The following is an 18,373-nucleotide window of genomic DNA, read 5'->3' as shown; positions in this document are numbered from 1 at the left end:
ACTGGGTAGGCAAATAGAATTTCCTGGACTGGTTAAAACAAATTCACATTCATTCTCTGGTGCTAGGGAAGTGCCACATTCCCTGAAACTGTGGGGCAGTGAACAGTCAAACCAAATCAGGCCTCTGCCAGTAAGGAAAAAGAGTAGGAATGCCTCTTGGGTATATAGCTGTTAGGGTCTGCAATCTATGATGTGTTGTCAAGAAACAGCACTTGTAGGCTACCTGCCAGGCTGACTGCCGAGTAGATTGGGCCTCTCAGACTCTTGCCCAGCCCTAGAGTACTGCTCCAGGGTCTGTCTGCTTAGAAGAGCAAAGAAGGAGAAGCCCCAGATTCCTGTGACGGTCTGAAGCTCTGTCAAGCCTTGCAGCTTAGGTCACCAAGAGAGGAAAGGCCTTGGGAAAATCCCACTCATTGTATTTGCAAAGAAATTCCATTTCCTCTCCAGGTGCTTAGATATCTTGTATTTCATATCTTCTCCCAGAAGGCACATGGTGGTTTTCCCAAAGAGATAGAGCTCTGATCCTAGCATTGTCAAGCACCATTGGTTGTCCAGAGTGGCACTGGGTGCTTAACGTGAGGTGGCAGCCCTCTGTTTGAGGGTATTAGCTTGGTACTTTGACCTCTTGGTGGAAGAGAAGTTTAACAAAGTGACTCTAGGCCCCTGTAGTGATTTATGAATTGGTTACAGTCTCTTAATCAGAATGTGAGAGGGTGGACCAAACAGTGACAGTCCCTCTGAAATACAAGAGACTTTTTGCATCTTTTAGTATGTCTTTAAGCCTCAGGGAGACTAATATTTAATAGTCTCCTTTAGACCTAAAAGTGAGGGTATCATAAAGGCACTGATACTGTTCATATCTAATTTTATTTTTTCTGTTTTTATAGCCGGGGGATGGGAGTGAGGGCAGGAGGAGGGGTGTGTGTGCGTGTGTGTGCGTGTGTGCGTGTTGAAACCCTCCATTAAACTACCAGCAACCCTGTTTGTTATTCTGGAGTTGGATCGTTTAGATATCTGGCAGATTTATGTTCCATTAGACAAGTTCAGATTTCATGCATCTGCGAGGTGGACCATGTGTCTGAGATATTAGGTTCCAGTGTATAAGGGGCAAGGAAGAAAAACTGGGTGGTGGCCAGGGAGAGTTCGTGACACATGTCCTCATAGATGTTAGTTTTGATTGTTTGAATGTCCCTGTCACCAGGGCCAGAGGAGACAGAGCTGTCTTTCACCCTGGCTTTGCTGGTGAAGACATTGAAGTCTAGTTAGCTGGTACATAATGGTCAGCCAGCAGGAGGGAACCCGAGAATGAGAGGATATGGATTCCTGGTCAGGTGACAGCCAATCACAAGTAAGGTTTAAAGGATTTTCTTAACAGCTTTTCAGTGAAATAATCTTCAAGTATTTAGGACCACGCACAGTGCATGAAAATGCTCAATTGTTGATGCTTCTTCTCTTCCTTCTCCTCTTCTCTACAGGCTGCCTAATGCCCTAAGAAGTAACCATAAATAGTCTGATTTTACTGCAACTGATACTCCATTTTTAGCAGTATTTTCCTCTATATAATTTTCTCAGAGTTGGTACTTTACCAAACATATAACAATAAGAAAGAAAGTGGAGGCAAGAGAATGGGACATCATGTGCATCCTGTCATTTAGCTTTCCTTCTTGCTCATTTACTAAGTAAAAGGGCAAATTCTTACCCAGAACGGCCTAGTCATCTCACGTGTGTCAGTGTGTTTATGTGAATCCAAATTCAGGTCAGAGGCCACGAACCTGAGACTTGTTTGCATCATCCAGGCCACAAACCAGCTCTGAAGTTCTTTCTGGCACTTGCTGCCTACCTGGAATAGGTCGCGGGAATCAGCTGAATATAAACATTAACAGTTTAAAATAACAGATATGATCTAATGTCTTACACCTATTCCTACCAGTGACGGAGCATTAGAATAAACTGGCTTGAGAAAGGGCTTCATTGGGAGACAGTTTGGTGATACCAAGTAAAACTCATGATGCACATAGGCCTTGTGACCCACCTTTTTTCCCCTCCTGTATTTAACACCTTTGTGAAACCAAAGTGTGCACCAGGCACAAGAATGTCCGTGGCAGTGTTGTTCGTAATAGCTAAAACTGCTTATCAGCAGGGTGGATGAATAATAAATTGTGGCATATTCACTACACTCTATGAAATTACAGCTACACACATCGATGAGTCTTAAAACATGTTAGGCATAAAAAGTTGTAGAAGAATACATACAGTATGATTTCATTTATGTAAAATTCAAAACATACAAACTAAGCTATATATTGTGGGAACAAAACATGCGATGACACAATAAGGAAAAGGGAGGGAATGATAAGCACAAAATTCAGGTGATTGGCTACTAACCCCTGCACTGGGAGGAGAAGGGGGAATCAGGAAGGGCCACATGGAATAGCAGTGCTTTACAGGCTGTGGTAATGAGTATCATGACTATGTCAGAGAGCCGCCTGCCACTCTCCCTGCAGGTTTTACTGCAAAAATGAAAAAGGCAGCAGAATCAGACTTATTTTTGGATTGGGGTTTTTCTTTCTCCTTTACAAGAGGTGTCAGTTTAATTCCAGAGCCCTGACCCAATACTTTCTGATGAATATCTTCCCCAAGAAGAGAAGGAAATCCCTGCTGGGTAAAGCAGCTATGATGTCAGCTACTTTCTCTGAGACTTGCACTGTTGGTGCCTATTAGCATAACATCAGTCTCTCGTTCCCTCTCAATTTATTAGTGATTTACAGGCAGTTTTTTTAAAACATACTTTGGAGGGTTCTCGGGATCATGAAAATTTCCCGTTTGCCTGTTGTCTGATGAGATAAGCTGTTCTTTACTATTAGGGTGAGAACAGCTACTCCCTGAGATATCTTCCCAGTGATTTGCATCACAGGACTTGTCCTGCCTTGGTGGGTGGCTGAGAGGACTTGGTGCAGGTTTGAACATCCTCATGATAGGTGAGGGATGGAAACTGGAGAACACAGTCCTATTTAGGTCAGGGAACAGGGTGTCAGACGAAAAAGAAGAAGCTTTAAGGGGAGCACATTGGCACCCGTTGGTCACAAAGTATAGTTCGGGCCCACCTATCCAACCAGTCAGCTTGCCCCTCCCCACAGCCACTCACTCGTTTGGGGTGTGTGATACGTTGTCTCCTCCTAGGGGTGGCTGGAGTTCGTGCAGCTTGGAAAGGGGGAAAACCCCACCTTACACCCAGCTACTTGATTATAGCTTGTCTTCATAAACAAATTGACCTGCGCCCTACCCAGAAAAGCACCATTCTGCTGGGCAGGCCTGAGTCAGAGAGAGCCCCACCCAAGCAGCAGGCAGGCGGGGGGGAGCTGAGAGCAGGTGCAGAGTTGAGCACAAACAGGGGTTCACATTAGTGCAGGCGTGTGACTCGGCAGAGATTCACAGGCAGCCAAGGCAGGTATGGCCCTGAGCCCAGGGTTAGTTGTTCTGGGCTGTTTCCATTCCACCCTGCGGCGAGGTAGCTCTTCATCAGCTTGTAAGTCATGGAAACCATACCCCCAGATGCCACATTTAGCGACCTGTTCCCTGCCCAGCCACAGGGCCACCTTTCTCTTTTTCATTGGAGCTTTGAGAACTGTGCTTCCTTGTTAGAGTGTGGTTTGAAATGAGATCTCATCAGACCTTCTCTCCATAAACTCAACCAAAGGATGGATGTGTGCATATAGTCTTTTTGGCCCACCTCCTTTTCCAGGGGTCACTTTAGCTTGATGGTTTTTATCCACAGATCCTCATGAAAGGTCCTGTACTTTACGCTTACCCTCTTCCGTTCTGTTACCAACCTTTTTCTCCAGATTTACTAGCCTCATCTTTGTTTTGTCTTTTTTTTTGGCTGCGCCGCATGTCTTGCAGGATCTTAGTTCCCAAGCCAGGGATTGAACCTGGGGCCATGGCGGTGAAAGCACTAAGCCCTAACCACTGGAACGCCAGGGAACTCCCTATTCTTTGCTTTCTACTTCAAGAAGGATTACCACCCTCCTCACACTTCCACATCAGTGATTAATCCTATATCAGCTCTTTATCCCAATTATGAGAACTTATAATGGGCTCCAATTGATTATTTCTCTTTGTATTACTTGGATAATGTTTTGTGTTTTTTTCCCCCCAGTTATTAATATTAATCAGGCTCATTTTTTTAATTCAAAAGTTGTAGACATACTACAGAGTGTAGAACTGTAAAGCCCTCCCCAAAAGTAAAAGCCCTGCCTTCCTTGAAAGAAACACTGTTACCAGTTTGGTGATGTTCTGTAGATATTTCACTATACTTATTCTAATATGGGAACTGACTATTCCAAGCATGTGTTCAACATGCTTTTCACTTAATAGTGTACCTTGAACATCATTCCACTAAAATATTTGGCTGTTTTGTTTTTTTTTTAACTTTAAAAAATATATTTATTTATTTATTTTGTCTGCACTGGGTCTTAGTTGTGGCACATGGGATCTTTTAGTTGCAGCATGAGGACACTCTTAGTTGCGGCATGTGGGATCTAATTCCCCGACCAGGGATCAAACCCGGGCCGCCTGCATTGGGAGAGCGGAGTCTTACCCGCTGGATCACCAGGGAAGTCCCCTTGACTGTTTTTAATAGCCTCATATAAGTGTATGGACTATAATTTAAATAAATTTTTTTTGGTGTTGCAGTATTACAGTAAACATCCTTATATGTATAGCCTTGTGCCACTTACGTAGTAGTATTTCTCCAAGTAAAAATTTTAAAGGGAGAGTTGCTGTTTAAAGGGTTAGATTTTGAGAGCTATTGCCAGATTTCATTCTTTAAAATTCTACAGTTCACACTCCTATCAACTGTGTATTATGAGAGGGCTAGTTTGACCAAACCATCATCAACACTGGCTGTTAATGGCCAGTGGCTAACTGGCTATCTTAGCTCTTATAAGTCTGATAGTAAAAAATCAGATCTCATATTCATTTGTTTTTGTTGTTTGCTGTTAGTGCAATTGAGCCTCTTTTCAGCTGTTGATTACCTACTTCCATTGGGCATTAACAAAGCATCTTGCAGGTTAAGTTTATCTGGGAGCAGTTTCCTGGGAGGGTATTGATTGTTTTCACAAACCAGAGTAAGGCGTTTCCTATGTATGTCCTCCACAGCAAACAGCGGCATAACAAGCTCTGGCGATCTCATTCAGATAGTGACCTCTCGGACCACCACGAACCCATCTGCAAAGCAGGACTAGAACTCAACAAGAAGGAGATCACCACCTCAGCAGACCAGATTGCCGAGGTCAAGACCATGGAGAGTCACCCACCCATACCTCCCGTCTTCGTGGAACATGTCGTCCCACAGGATGAAAATCAGAAAGGCCTGTGTACCAAAGAAAGAATGATCTGCTTGGAGTTTACTTCTAGGGAATTTCATGCCGGACAGATTGAAGATGAATTAAACCTAAATGACATCAATGGATGCTCATCAGGGTGTTGTCTCAATGAATCAAAATTCCCTCTTGACAACTGCCATGCATCCAAAGCCTTAATCCAACCTGGACAGGACCCAGAAATGGCCAACAAGTTCCCAGACTTAACAGTGGAAGATTTGGAGACAGACGCACTGAAAGCAGACATGAACGTCCACTTACTGCCCATGGAAGAATTGACATCCCGCCTGAAAGATCTCCCCATGTCCCCTGATCCTGACTCACCGAGCCCCCAACCCAGTTGCCAGGCTGAAGTCTCAGATTTCAGTACAGATCGCATTGACTTTTTTAGCGCGCTAGAGAAGTTTGTAGAGCTTTCCCAAGAAACCCGGGCCCGATCTTTTTCTCACTCAAGGATGGAGGAACTGGGTGGAGGAAGGAGCGAGAGCTGTCGACTGTCAGTGGTCGAAGTAGCCCCTTCCGAAGCGACCGCTGATGACCAGAGAAGCAGCTCTCTGAGTAATACTCCCCACGCATCTGAAGAATCTTCAATAGATGAGGAACAGTCAAAGGTAAAAACTGTCTTTATAGTTCTATGCCTAATGAAGTTCTCTTTAATGACAAAATATTTGGGACTCCGCTATGTTCACTGTATTTTTGATGTTGCTAAAGATTTAGGAAGGCGATGTGAGAGAGACAGTCTGGCGTGAAAATTTAGGGTTTAAATATTTTTCTAAATCAGTTGCCTTTCAAGGAATTTATCTTTCCAGGCTTTTGGTGTCATTGGAAGCACTTCTGAGAGGGGATGAGGGAAGAAGGGATTAGCCAAAACAAATGTCCTGCCTGACCAAGGAGAAGGTCCCCTGTGGACCTCCGCAGTTCAGATCAAATCTCACCAACAGTGAGGTGCCAGGGACTGATCTGTTGCCTGAGTGAGACGTGTGTCTCTCTGAGAGGATGGATTTGTTTGGGAAATTCTTTCTGCCTCAGAAAATTCAAAGACTAGACGTGTGTTAATAGTTGTTGGAGTAGCAACTGATTCCCATGCTGAGTTCTTGCTATTAATAACATCTCTGAATTGTTCCTCATTGCAGATGCTGTGGTATTCAAGAATTGAGGGATGGTTTGGGGAAATGATTTGGGAGCAGACAGAATCCCAAGATTCGTCTCAGTGGCATGAGTTCTTATGAGCCGTCTCAGACCAGGGAAAGAATTACTATATATCATCAACTCTAAGACTCACACTTATTCTCATTTTGACTTTTGAAATTGGGTTGCATCTTAAAAAACAATGGCATCTTATGTCAGTATAATACAGTAATTGGGAAGCAAGTGGGGACAGATTTACTCTAACATAAATGAAGTCATTTCACGATTTCAGTGGAGCTGACTAGATTCTTGACATCTCCTGATTGCTGTCTACTTATATTTACCACCTCGTTCACTCCTCATCTGTCCTCTCTCTTCTTAACTACCCCAGGGCAGTTGTTGCCTCTGCTTCTGTCTTCTCCTCTCCCCAAAAGCTATGCCTCTATTTCGTTTCTACCGGGAAAATCAGAATGCCTGAGCTCTCCTTTGGACTAATGGATGTAGTGGCTCTGACAGAAATAGCTTTTCTGCAAAGTTCTGGTCATATGAGCACTCTCTCCGCAGCCCATGCACACACTGGGCCCGCTGTGGCTTCTCTCCCAGCCTTGGCAAGTTTGCCTCTGCCTGATGTCCCAGCAGATTTCTCCCAAAGGCATAACTGATCTTGTTAGTTTGTACTAGCTCTGACTCTTTTTGAAGGAGAAAGACAAGAACAATTCCTAGGGAAATACTGTACCTTGAAGGTTTATAAAAATGTTAACAAAGTAGATTGATGGTCATAATGATGTTGCTTTAAGAGATGTCCAAGGGCCATTTCTAAATTTTGAAATTCTTATTTTTTTACAGTAGGACTTGATTTTGCATTGGCCAGTTTTCTTTGGCCTTGTTCTAAACCCATCTGGGAATATGTAACTGGTGGAACACTAAAATGTCAGATTCGCAGTTTCTAAGTTTGCTCGGGCACGTGGCTGCATAAGCCAAGGAAGAAGCCATGTGAAACCTAGGAACTGTGCAGTCAGATATAGAGTGCCCCCATGTGCTGGGATGCGGCTGCTGGGAGAAGCAGTGGGAGGACGTGGACGAAAGCTGGCAAGACAAAGGACAGAAGAGAGCAGTGAGTCTCCAAATCAGACATCCAGCTTCCTCTAACACTGGGCATATTTAAGGTGGCCACTGAGCCCTTCAGTGGAACTCTTCCCCTTGAACCAAGTTAGGATCAAACTGGAAGGGGATAGGCTAGAGAGGAAAGGTTTCATTTACCCCAGTATGGCCTAAATCCTGAAGGCTCATGGTCTTAGGAAAATAAGGATTATAGGAGCCTCCAAGGCTACTTGCTGTTTACTTTTGGAGCAAGATACTGGATTAGAATCCTATTTGAGTCAACAGAACACAAGTTTACTAGACAGTGACACAACCTATGACTAATTTTTTATCTCTGCCTTTGATGAATCCGGTTTTTTCTTGTACGACAGAACAGAATACAACCCCAGGCAGAGGACAGTCCCAGGCACTCCATGATTTGTGTCCTCAGAGAGCCAGAAGGTTCTCCTGGATCAGAGGATTAGTAAGCAAAAAATCTGGCATTTTCAATTAGATTACAGTTTGCCATAACCATCTCACTGTTTTCTCTTCTTAGGCAATCTCAGAACTGGTCAGTCCAGACATCTTCATGCAGTCTCACTCAGAAAATGCAATTTCAGTCAAAGAAATCGTCACTGAGATTGAATCCATCAGTCAAGGAGTTGGACAGATTCAAGTGAAAGGCGACATCCTAGCCATTCCATGCCATACACCAAAGAAGCACATCGTCCATGAGCTGCCCCTTGAGAGGGCCCAAGCCGCAGAGAACAAACCTGGAAATCTGGAGCAGAGTGGAGGTTCCTGCACAGCCCAGCCTGAACTAGCCAAAGACTCAGGGAAGTGGGAGCCAGAAGGGTGCCCAGTGGCACACTCATCCACCACAGAGTTGGAAGAAGAGGAACCAGCTGAGGGGGAGCCAGAGCTCTGGGGCCCAGGGATGCCCCCGGGTGCCAAGTGGTGCCCCGGGTCCGTGAGGCGAGCCACCTTGGAGTTTGAGGAGCGCTTGCGGCAGGAGCAGGAGCAGTACGGTGCTGCCCCTGCTTGTGCCTCGTTGTCCACTCGTAAGAATTCCAAGAATGATTCTTCTTCTGTGGCAGATCTGGCATCAAAAGGGAGGAGTGATGAAGCCACCCTAGAACATGCATTTGTCCCCAGGGAACCAGAGACGAGCAAGGGCAAAGGGAAATGCAGTGGGTCTGAGGCTGGCTCCCTACCCCATTCTGAGCAGCATGCCATCGTTCCAGCACCCGAGCTGCCGGAGTCTCACCCGTTGCCAGCTCCTCAGAAGTGCCCAGGGTCAGGTCCCAGAACACAGCAGGAAGGAGTCCTGAAGGAGCAGAGGACTTCGGTCTCATGCCAGGGACCTGAGACACCAGCAGTCCCTCTGCCTCTTCCCAAGAAGATAGAAATCATTGAATACACCCACACAGTCACGACACCTGATCACGGGCCAGAGGGGGAAACAGCCACCAGCGAAAAGAGTGGGGAGCAGGGACTGAGGAAAGTGAAAGTGGAGGAGTCCGTTACTGTCCTCTGTGCACTGGATGAAAATCTGAACCGGACACTGAGCCCCGACCAGGCTTCTCTGCACCCCAGAGCGCTACCTCTGCCTCACTCTTCCTCTCCCGAGCCTGAGCACGGCAGGCCCGCCCACCCAGCCCCCACCCTGAGCAGCCCTGGAGACGGGGGCAACAGCCCAGCAGCTGCCCTGGAGACGGCAGCGCCTTCTGTCAGTCACTCAGCACACGTACTTGGTGCCAGCTTGGCTTACCTGCATCCCCAGACGGTGGTTCACCTGGAAGGCTTCACAGAGCAAAGCAGCACCACAGACAATGAGCCCTCTGCGGAGAAGGGCAGCTGGGAGGAAAGTCAGGAGGGCCCCCTCTCCAGGGGCAGTGGAGTGCCATATCAGGGCTCCCAGGTAAGTAGCGAAGACCTGTGTTTAATTAGCAGACTCGGTGACAGTGTTGGGGAGCAGCAAGAAAAACTGGACCCATCACCTGTAGCCTGTCAGCTCCCACACAGCCCTAGTAGTGACGGTATAAAGGGTCTCAGTCACAGCCCCAGTGGGGTGAAGGAACGCGCTAAAGAAATCGAGTCCCGAGAGATTTCCCAGGTAGGGCTCCCCAAACCATCGCAAATGAGGCGTTCAGCTTCCCTCGCCAAGTTAGGTTACCTGGACCTCTGTAAAGACTGTTTACCGGAGAGGGGGCCTATCTGCTCTGAGTCCCCTCATCTCAAACTGCTTCAGCCCTTCCTCAGAATGGGCTCGGGAATGGAGGCCCAGGAGCCCCCAGAAAACCCAGATGCTCCCCAGAACCTAGAGCCCACCAAGTGGTTCATAGAGCAACTCAAAACAACAGAGTGTATCGCACAGAGCAAGCCGGTGGAGAGGCCCCTTGTACAGTATGCCAAAGAATTTGGTTCCAGTCAGCAGTGTTTGCTCCCCAGGGCAGGACCTGAATTGACTAGTTCTGAAGGAGGCCTTCCTTTGGTACAGACCCAGGGACTGCAGGGTGCAGGCCCAGCTCCAGGGCTGGCTGTAGTGCCCCGTCAGCAGCACGGCAGAACTCACGCCCTAAGGAGACTGAAAAAAGCAAATGATAAAAAACGGACAACCAACCCCTTCTATAATACCATGTGATTCTGAGCCTCTACATGTGACTTTCTGAAAGAAATGTTTGTAAAAGGGGCAGGTGTAATATGTAAGGAACATGCACTTTATTGGTTAATTTTATAATACTTTGGTCATTTTACTGTTCCTGGCGCATGCAGGGTTTGGTTTTTTTCCTCTGTGTGTGTGTGAGAGAGAGAGAGTTTGATTTGGACGGCAAGACCATTTTATCATTTTTTATTTTTGGAAAATGCAAACCTCAAAGAATACTCATTTTCAAAGAACACCTTTATCAAAGGCAAATTGCTGTTTTTCAGTCTACTGCCACCTGCTCCTCATTTTGCCCCCTGAGGGAAGGCATGCTTGCTTGATTGAGGAAGGAAGCAGATGGGGAAGGTGGGGTTGAAGCTGGGAATTGGAAATGCTGCCCCAGGCCTGTGTGATGATGGTTAGGTCTCCAGACCTGATGCATTGGATTCACTGAAGGGGGCAGCCCAACGTCAGCATGCTCTCAGACTTGGTCCCCGTCCCCAGCCCCAGCCCCAGCCCCAGCCCCAGCCCCAGCCCCTTGGAGTTGCCGAAATGGGAAGGTTCTGCTTTGCTCTCAAAGAGGGTCTTCCAGAATTCATTTCTCCTGGTCTCCATAGTGTATCATTACAAAAAGGCATGATAATTGGCTGGCTTTGTAAACTTATCAAGCAAATACTTTTTTACCCCAAGCAAAGAATTTTATTAAATTTAAAATGAACTCCAAAGGATTTCTGAGAGGTCCTCTCTAGAGGAAAGCAGAAGAAGAGAAGGAGGTGAAATTGGGGGTGGAGAGACCACCACTGCCCAGTATCTTCCAGGTGGACGGGCTCCACACAGGTGGTCATCCTACCCCACCCCACCCCCCATCCCCTGGAAATGTGCCCTGCAGCATTCTCCCAACTAAAACACAATAGGGACAAGTTTGAAAAACAGCAATTAAAAGTCAGTGTGTTCTTGTAAAATGAATACATATGTAGGGTTTTAACCCTTTCGTTACTTGAATAATTCTGTGGGCCTTCTAAGTTTAATGGCCATATTTTTTCCAATTTATTTTCCTCCCTCATGCTGTTTCTCCCAGTGCTGCCTGTTTTTTTTTAATTTTGTAGGTATTTGAATTGTTACATTACATATGTATAACCTCCATTGAATGCAAAGTTTTCTTTTTAATATTATCACTGTTAACACTTGACATAAGTTTTTTTTTCCTTTTCCTGGAAGATTTGTCATTTCTCTAGTTTATACACAGTACTTATGTACATAATGTTGTCACTTTCTTACATTGTTTTGTTGTTAATGTTGTATGTTGTAGGGTCTTTTTGACTTATCCATTTTAAGAAATAGTAAAGCTGCAACTGGAAAACATACGGACACCACAGAAATAAGACTGATGGGTGTTGGTAGGAATCTGCAGAGTATATAATGATGGTGGTTTTTTTTAAAATGGAGACTTCTAATCACCAGCTCCTGCCAAATTATGCGTTAGTAACTTCCTCCTCAGAGAAACCCCTAAAGGCTCCCATTAGATCACAGTTTGACTGAAGGCTGATTTCTCTTTGAGACTGAAATCCCAGAACGTTGTTCACCACTAGCTGAACCAGAGCCAGGGAGTATATGTGAGTGTTACCGCTGCCCAGGGTGGAAGCTCCTAATGGATTAGGCTGAAGGGCTGCAGGGAGGCCTCGGCCAAGGGCAGGCACCCTTAAATGACCGCGTTTAGGATGCTGTTGCTTTGCTGCTATTGTGGAGGTCCTTAACACAGGAGCACCTGCCGTAAACAAGCCTATTTCAGCTTCTTACAGAAAACATATTTAGCTTGGAATGGAACACCACTGCAGCTCATCAAAACTGAAGAGGTTTGCAAATTTGCTTCCTGTTTGCTTTGGTGGTTGTCCCCATTGCTGAGAGGTTGACCGAGCACAGACCTAAGATTTAGGTTTGGGGTTCATCACAGCACTTAGAGGAAAAAGATGCACAGACTGTCAAAGTGATGTCAGAGGCCAGAGTTCGATGAGGACAGGTGGTATGGTGACCCAAAGGAGAGAGAAAAGGTGGACTGAGGCCACTCGTACGTGTTCAAGAGGAGCTGTGAATCCGGTTGCCGGGTGGAGGCCGTAGTTGGGTCTGACATCACTGCCAGGAGGCAGATTGGACAGAAACCTCCTGCTCTTAAGTGTTTTTATGGTGTAGTAATGATATGTACCTGTGCTGTCCCTAAATAGTTTCCTTAAATGTTCAAATGTGTCATCCACACAGCTTTGTGGCTCCGGGATATTTAATGTGTTGTAAAATGTTTTACTAGGTGGCATGTTCCAGTGTGAGGAGGCTTGCAGGACAGGGTTATGAATTTCCAGGCCTCATCCATCTAAACTGCCCTTTCTTGTTGAGGCAGTTCCATCACCAATATGTTGGCGAAAGGAGAGGAAACTGTGGCAGGGGTGGGAAGAGGAGGCTTTGCATGGAGGTTAAGAGAGTAGCGTCCACTCAGTTAATCCCTTGAGATGGTGACATCCCTCACATTAAGAAGTACACACAGGGTCGACAGTGTTGCGCTGTTCTCTCTTCTTTTCCCGGCCACCGTGTTTAATGCTCACTCTCACTGCATTAAAGAACAACAAAGATTGGGAGTGGGGGAACCTCAAACGCTGTGAAGAAAAACAAAACCTTTTTTTTTTTTTTTTTTAAAGAGTAGAGGAGGTCTTGCTCTGCCTTTTTTTCTTAAATAATTATACTTTTTATCATTTAATTTACCTGCCTAAATAAACATTCTCTACACAAGGTCTGTAATTCAGCCATGCCATAGGGTTTTGCCAGCCCTCAGACTCCCAAAACTGAGTGTTCTTGTGCTATTTATGTAGCTGAGCACTGTCCAGGGGAAGTACATGACGGCCTATCAAGAACTTTCTAAACTTTATTCTCTTCAAACGGATAATCTCAGGTGGCCTGTTTCCCTTTTCTGTTCATGGAAAAGCCAGACCCGAAACAGCAGGTCTGGTAGATTGACAGAGGTGAGTAGGAAAAGTTTGGACCTCTCGCTCAGTGCCTCTCTTTATTTTGAAAACCATCATAGTCTGACTCAGAATTATTCTGGAGGGTTTGTGTGTGTGTGTGTGTGTGTGTGTGTAAAAAGTAACACTGTGGTGCATGGGATAAAAGCCCCAGGAGCACACAGATTTTGAGCTGTAATCTGGATGGTTACCTGGTCAGTAGGAAGGAGAGAAACCCCTTTTTTGATTTTAGAAACACTTAGGAGTAGTTTGTACTATAGCAGATACACAGTACAGTAGTGTAGTAATACTCATCTCTCCTCATTCTGGTTGCCTTTCAGATTCCGAATGTTTAGGATCATTCCTAACATTTCAGGCTCTTTATCTAGCATTTTCCTGGTTCTGTACCTTTATCCCAACTGGTATTTCCTCTTCCTCATTTTGAGAACTACCAAGAGCCCCAAGGACAGCCTGAGGATGACAGCCCAGGCTCTGAGGTCCCCTCCTGCTAAAGGGCCCCAGACAGATGGCTCTCGGATAGACCTGAAGCTTCTGAGACATAGCAGCTCACAGAAATCTTCATTTGTTCCATCTGAGGATTTCAGTTCTGAAGTGATCTAGCCATGTTTGGTAAAGATGTTTTTGTGGGAACTGTTTCTCTCTCTCTCTATTTTTTTTTTAAGAAAGCATTATGCAAAAAGGGTCTCTTTCAAGGGCATTTTAAATTTTTTAAATAAAGCCATTCTTTGGCTTTTTTGAACTGTTTGTGGATATTTTGTTTACATTGTGAATATTAAAACGTACATCATCTTGATGGCCGCTCAGATTCCTCCTCCAGGCACCCAGCCCTGGCCATCCTGAGTCCTCACACTGAGCAAGGTCAGCCTTATGGGTAAGTGGGGAAAACCTGGAGCTGACTTCCATCTGTGTCTTGCACTCCCATCCAACACTCTGTATGGAAATATTCATCATTTCCTCAGTGATGGTGTGTCTTATAGTGATGGTTGTAATGGTGAATGGCTAGTGTCGTTTTTGTCTAATTTTGTTTTGCTTTTTGATGGTAGATGAGATGAAATTTTAGCTATTTCAGCACCAATCCAACTTAAAAACATCTTGGATTTGTTTTCCCTTCCAAACTAAAAGATTAAGGCATGTATTAGGCATAAGTGTATTTGCTGCCGTGACTCATCCGACGGCTATATCAGGAAAAAGCCTCCTGCTACCAAAGCAGGAAGCTGCACACTCCTAACCCTTCTCCAGGGCTTGGGGTCCCTTGATGCCATGGAGAGCTATTGCAAGGTGCTTCTGTACTTTTCTGGCCTGGAAGTGGAGGGTGCCTGCGCCTGGCTCCTGCTATGAAAAGAGAACCAGCCTCACTTTCTCAGTGCCCCAGAGATCTGGGACAGGATTTCTAAACTGGAATCATCCCTCATCAGCTTGAAGATGTCCCAAGGGGTATATGACTAGTGCTGCCATCTGTGTCCTCACAGCAACACTGGTGGCAGCATCCTGTGCACACATGGAGAGCTAATACCCAGGGCTTAACTCAAGCTGATGACCCAGTCTGGAAGCTGGGTAACTGGCCCTGAAATGTTTCCCAATCAGTAAATCCACAGGGAACTGTTTGGTTTTTATGTTTTATTGGAATTTGGTTTGCTTGGCATAGCTTAAGGTGCCTTTTCTTTCTTTCTACTTTAATTTTGTAGGACTTGTTCTAAATGTAGAAAACAAGTCCAAAAGACTCTCCCACTGACTGTTACCTTTGCCCCAGGCCACCCCAAACTTTTATGCTCACATTTTATTAAATAAAGCAGGTGCTCCCTGGAATCTCTGGGACCTTTTTGAGGCGTTTGAAGCAGAATATAAAGAGTGGTCTCATCTCCTTCCTTAATCTTCCTGGTGGTTGGGATGTTCCACTTGTATCATAGGTTTTTTTATTACTGATGTGCTCCGCTGTTTTTAAATGTGAACTTGTGCGCAAATGTGCAGATTCAATGTTCTTGTTACAGATTGAATAAATTTTTATTTTGAAGATGAAACGTGTACTTGATCAAGTGCAACAAAAGAGGGGGTTGCTTAAAGGTGGAGGGATTGGAAGAGAACACTGATGGTAAACATGATGCAATTCCCATTGATTGATCTCCCTCCCTTAGGAGAGAGCTGAGCTCTGGGAAAAAATATAACTTTCTACCTCTCACAAAATGAAGACTGAATGGGAAATGGGATCACTAAAGATTATTTCAGACAGTGTGGCTCCAATCAAGTGACCACGCTGGGAACTTGCCTGGTCAAAGAGGCTCTTGCCAAAGTCACCACCTGAACGTTAGGAGAATGAATAAGCAAAGGGACCAAAATTCCGCCACCATCTGTGGTACAAAGTGTTCTGGGACAGCTGCCGTGACGCGCCCCAGCAGAGACTGGATTTCTTGGGTAGGTGAATTCTCTGGACATTAACAAGATAGAGTTCACGAGCTTTCGGCACAAGGCACCTCAGTTCACTGAAAGGTTTCTAGAAACAGGGCGTGACTTTCCAAAGAAGTAAAAGCTTAACCCTCTCCCATCATTAGAAGAGAAGAGAAGCACTTGATGTCAGTAGTAGAGGAAGAGAGATGGGGCCAAAGAGCAGTTCCCTAAAACGGGCGCGGGGTGGGGGGCAGTGCGGATTCCCTGGTGGTCCAGTGGTTAGGACTCCGTGCTTTCACTGCCGAGGGCGCGGGTTCAATCCCTGGTCAGGGAACTAAGATCCCGCAAGCCCTGCGGCATGGCCAAAAACAAAAACAAACAAACAAAAACAGGCTGGGGGGAGGGGTCTCCACTTCTCCCACCCCTCCACAGACCCATCATGAGATATTTAGTGGTGCCACTCATCACATATAAAGCAGCCCTACTATCTAGGGAAAGCTCAGTTTCCAGAGAAAACACTGCCTTGAACTAAAATTACGTCAGCCTGCTTCAGTCTGGATCGTCCATATCAAATGAGATGGGCACACCACTGGTCTCTGGCTGGAGTGCCAGAGTGCATGATGGTGAAGGCAAGGTCATCTCACAAAATATTCTAGGGGTGCCTGGAGTCCCTGACCCTGATCGGTCATGGCTTTCTAGCCAAAGCAAATGGACCAAATCATGTCCAAGTTGCCAGGCCACCTCTTCCAGAAAATGGCTTTATGAAAGATGAAGTCTGTGCCTATCTTTTATGGATTGCTATTCAGATGGGTAACAGTTCAAATGGATAACAGCAAGGGAAAGCACCAAGTCCAAGTAGCTTCTTCCACTGATTGGCTCTTTGTGCCTTGGCTCCACCTACCCCCAGCTCTGCCAGGCCTTGGCAGCCAGAAGAAGGCTAGAGGGCAGGGCTGAGCCATGCCAGCTCTAAACAACACCTGTAAGTTCCTGCTTTTGTACCTGGAGAGCAACCACCCCCCCCACCCACGTCATGGAACTGAAGGCAGAATGGATTGAAGGATTCCTGCTTCTGGGCTTCCCTGGTGGCGCAGTGGTTAAGAATCCGCCTGCCAATGCAGGGGACACGGGTTCGAGCCCTGGTCCGGGAAGATCCCACATACCGTGGAGCAACAAAGCCCATGCGCCACAACTACTGAGCCTGCGCTCTAGAGCCTGCGAGCCACAACTACTGAGCCCGTGTGTCACAACTATTGAAGCCCGCATGCCTAGAGCCCGTGCTCTACAACAAGAGAAGCCACCACAATGAGAAGCTCACGCACCACACGCGTGCAGCAACTAAGACACAACGCAGCCAAACATGGACGGGAGGGAGGGAGGGAGGGAGGGAAAGAAAGGATTCCTGCTTCCTAGTCCCAGACCCTTACCTCTAGAATGGAGTACCTGGCTCTCTTTAAAGAGGAGAAAAGGAGATGGGAGAAGAAAAACTGCTGTTTCAGGGTAGGAGACAGCATGTCAAATCCCTTCTCTGCCAACAAGTGGTGCAGACTTGAAAAGCACCTGACCCAGCCCTTTTCGCTTTACAGCCCAGAAGAGCTGAAAAAATAGGGTGACTGAGCAACGGCTGAAACTCCAGCTTTGTAATCAGTATAGGCATCCTTTCCTCTGTGCCACAAGCGTATCTCTCAATATCAGCACTTGTGAGATAAGGTGGCCTTCAGGGAGAGACAAAAATGCATGGTGCTGAAAAGCTGGACACAGACACCAGACCTCTTGGGTAAGAATCTCAGCTGTACTACCTACCAGTTGAGTGATGCAAAAGCTATTTAACCTCTTTGTGCCTCAGTTTCCTCACCTGTAAAATAGGGGTAATAATGGTACCCATCTCAGAAGACTAGTATCAGAATGGAATTAATATGTGTAAAGCCCTTAGTACAGTGTCTAGCTATTGTTATTAAGGAGCTACTGAGTCACTCAGGTCTTTTCCTCCTAATCATGTGCCTGGAATCTTCAGGTAAAAGGGAGATTCCTCATCTACACTCATGCCCCCTCCCCACCAATGCCATAATTATTTCTGGGGCACCTGTAACAGTTTCTGGTTCTGATCCCCACAAGCCACTGAATACTTGGACTCTTCCTGAGAAACAAGCCTTGTGAGGGCCTTTGAGGTTCCCACCACCTTCCCTCCCTTTACCCCCAATGCTAATCTCTACCCTCTGGAAGGCTGTGTTCCATTGATTTCCAGGTGTGTCCTGGAGAGTGAGAAGTAATAACCGGTCCCCTGCTGCTCTCCAGGGCCTTATGATCCAAAGGAAGAAATCCAGGCAGTGGGTGAGCACTGGAAAGACAGCAGCTACAGGGACTAGTTCTTCACTGGCTGCATTCTGATCAGATTTCTTTTTGTCTCCTCCTTAACCCTGGTCAATACTCAGATCCGCGGGTCTGGAAGGGAGTGGGAGGGGGCAGGGGCTTCCCTGGAACACAGTCGGGCACCAATTCAAACAAGGCCCTCAAGACTTTAGGAGTCAGGCTGAGTGTCTAAAAGACCCGTGCCAGGGCTCCCCTGGTGGTGCAGTGGTTAAGAATCCACCTGCCAATGCAGGGTACATGCGTTTGAGCCCTGGTCCGGGAAGATCCCACATGCCTCGTGTCCACTAGAGAAAGCCCACCCAACGAAGACTCAACGCAGCCAAAAATAATAAATAAATAAATAATAAATTTATTAAAAAATAAATAAAAGACCCGTGCCAGCCGCT

General features: G+C 46.1%; 1 protein-coding gene across 7 annotated transcripts in view; it reads left to right on the top strand.

Moving 5' to 3' along the window:
- Positions 1–17,367, top strand: part of SSH2 (slingshot protein phosphatase 2) — a 247,359-nt gene extending 229,992 nt beyond the window's left edge. For 5 of the 7 annotated variants that reach the window (XM_033423319.2, XM_033423318.2, XM_012532059.3 and 2 more), the window contains 2 exons: positions 5,158–5,992; positions 8,146–10,350. In XM_033423319.2, the coding sequence (XP_033279210.1) occupies positions 5,158–5,992; positions 8,146–10,233 (2,923 nt within the window). In that variant the 3' untranslated portion in view covers positions 10,234–10,350. Of the gene's footprint in view, positions 1–5,157; positions 5,993–8,145; positions 10,351–15,370; positions 15,648–17,203 lie in introns of those variants that run through there. The other 2 variants (XR_007473354.1, XM_049701725.1) reach the window with 2 other exon arrangements.
- Positions 17,368–18,373: the final 1,006 nt, after the last annotated feature.

The sequence above is a fragment of the Orcinus orca genome, chromosome 19, assembly GCF_937001465.1.
Source record: "Orcinus orca chromosome 19, mOrcOrc1.1, whole genome shotgun sequence".
In the NCBI taxonomy this organism is placed as follows: domain Eukaryota; kingdom Metazoa; phylum Chordata; class Mammalia; order Artiodactyla; family Delphinidae; genus Orcinus; species Orcinus orca.
The sequence above is the reverse complement of the archived record's forward strand: the minus strand, read 5'-3'. Positions and strand labels throughout refer to the sequence as shown.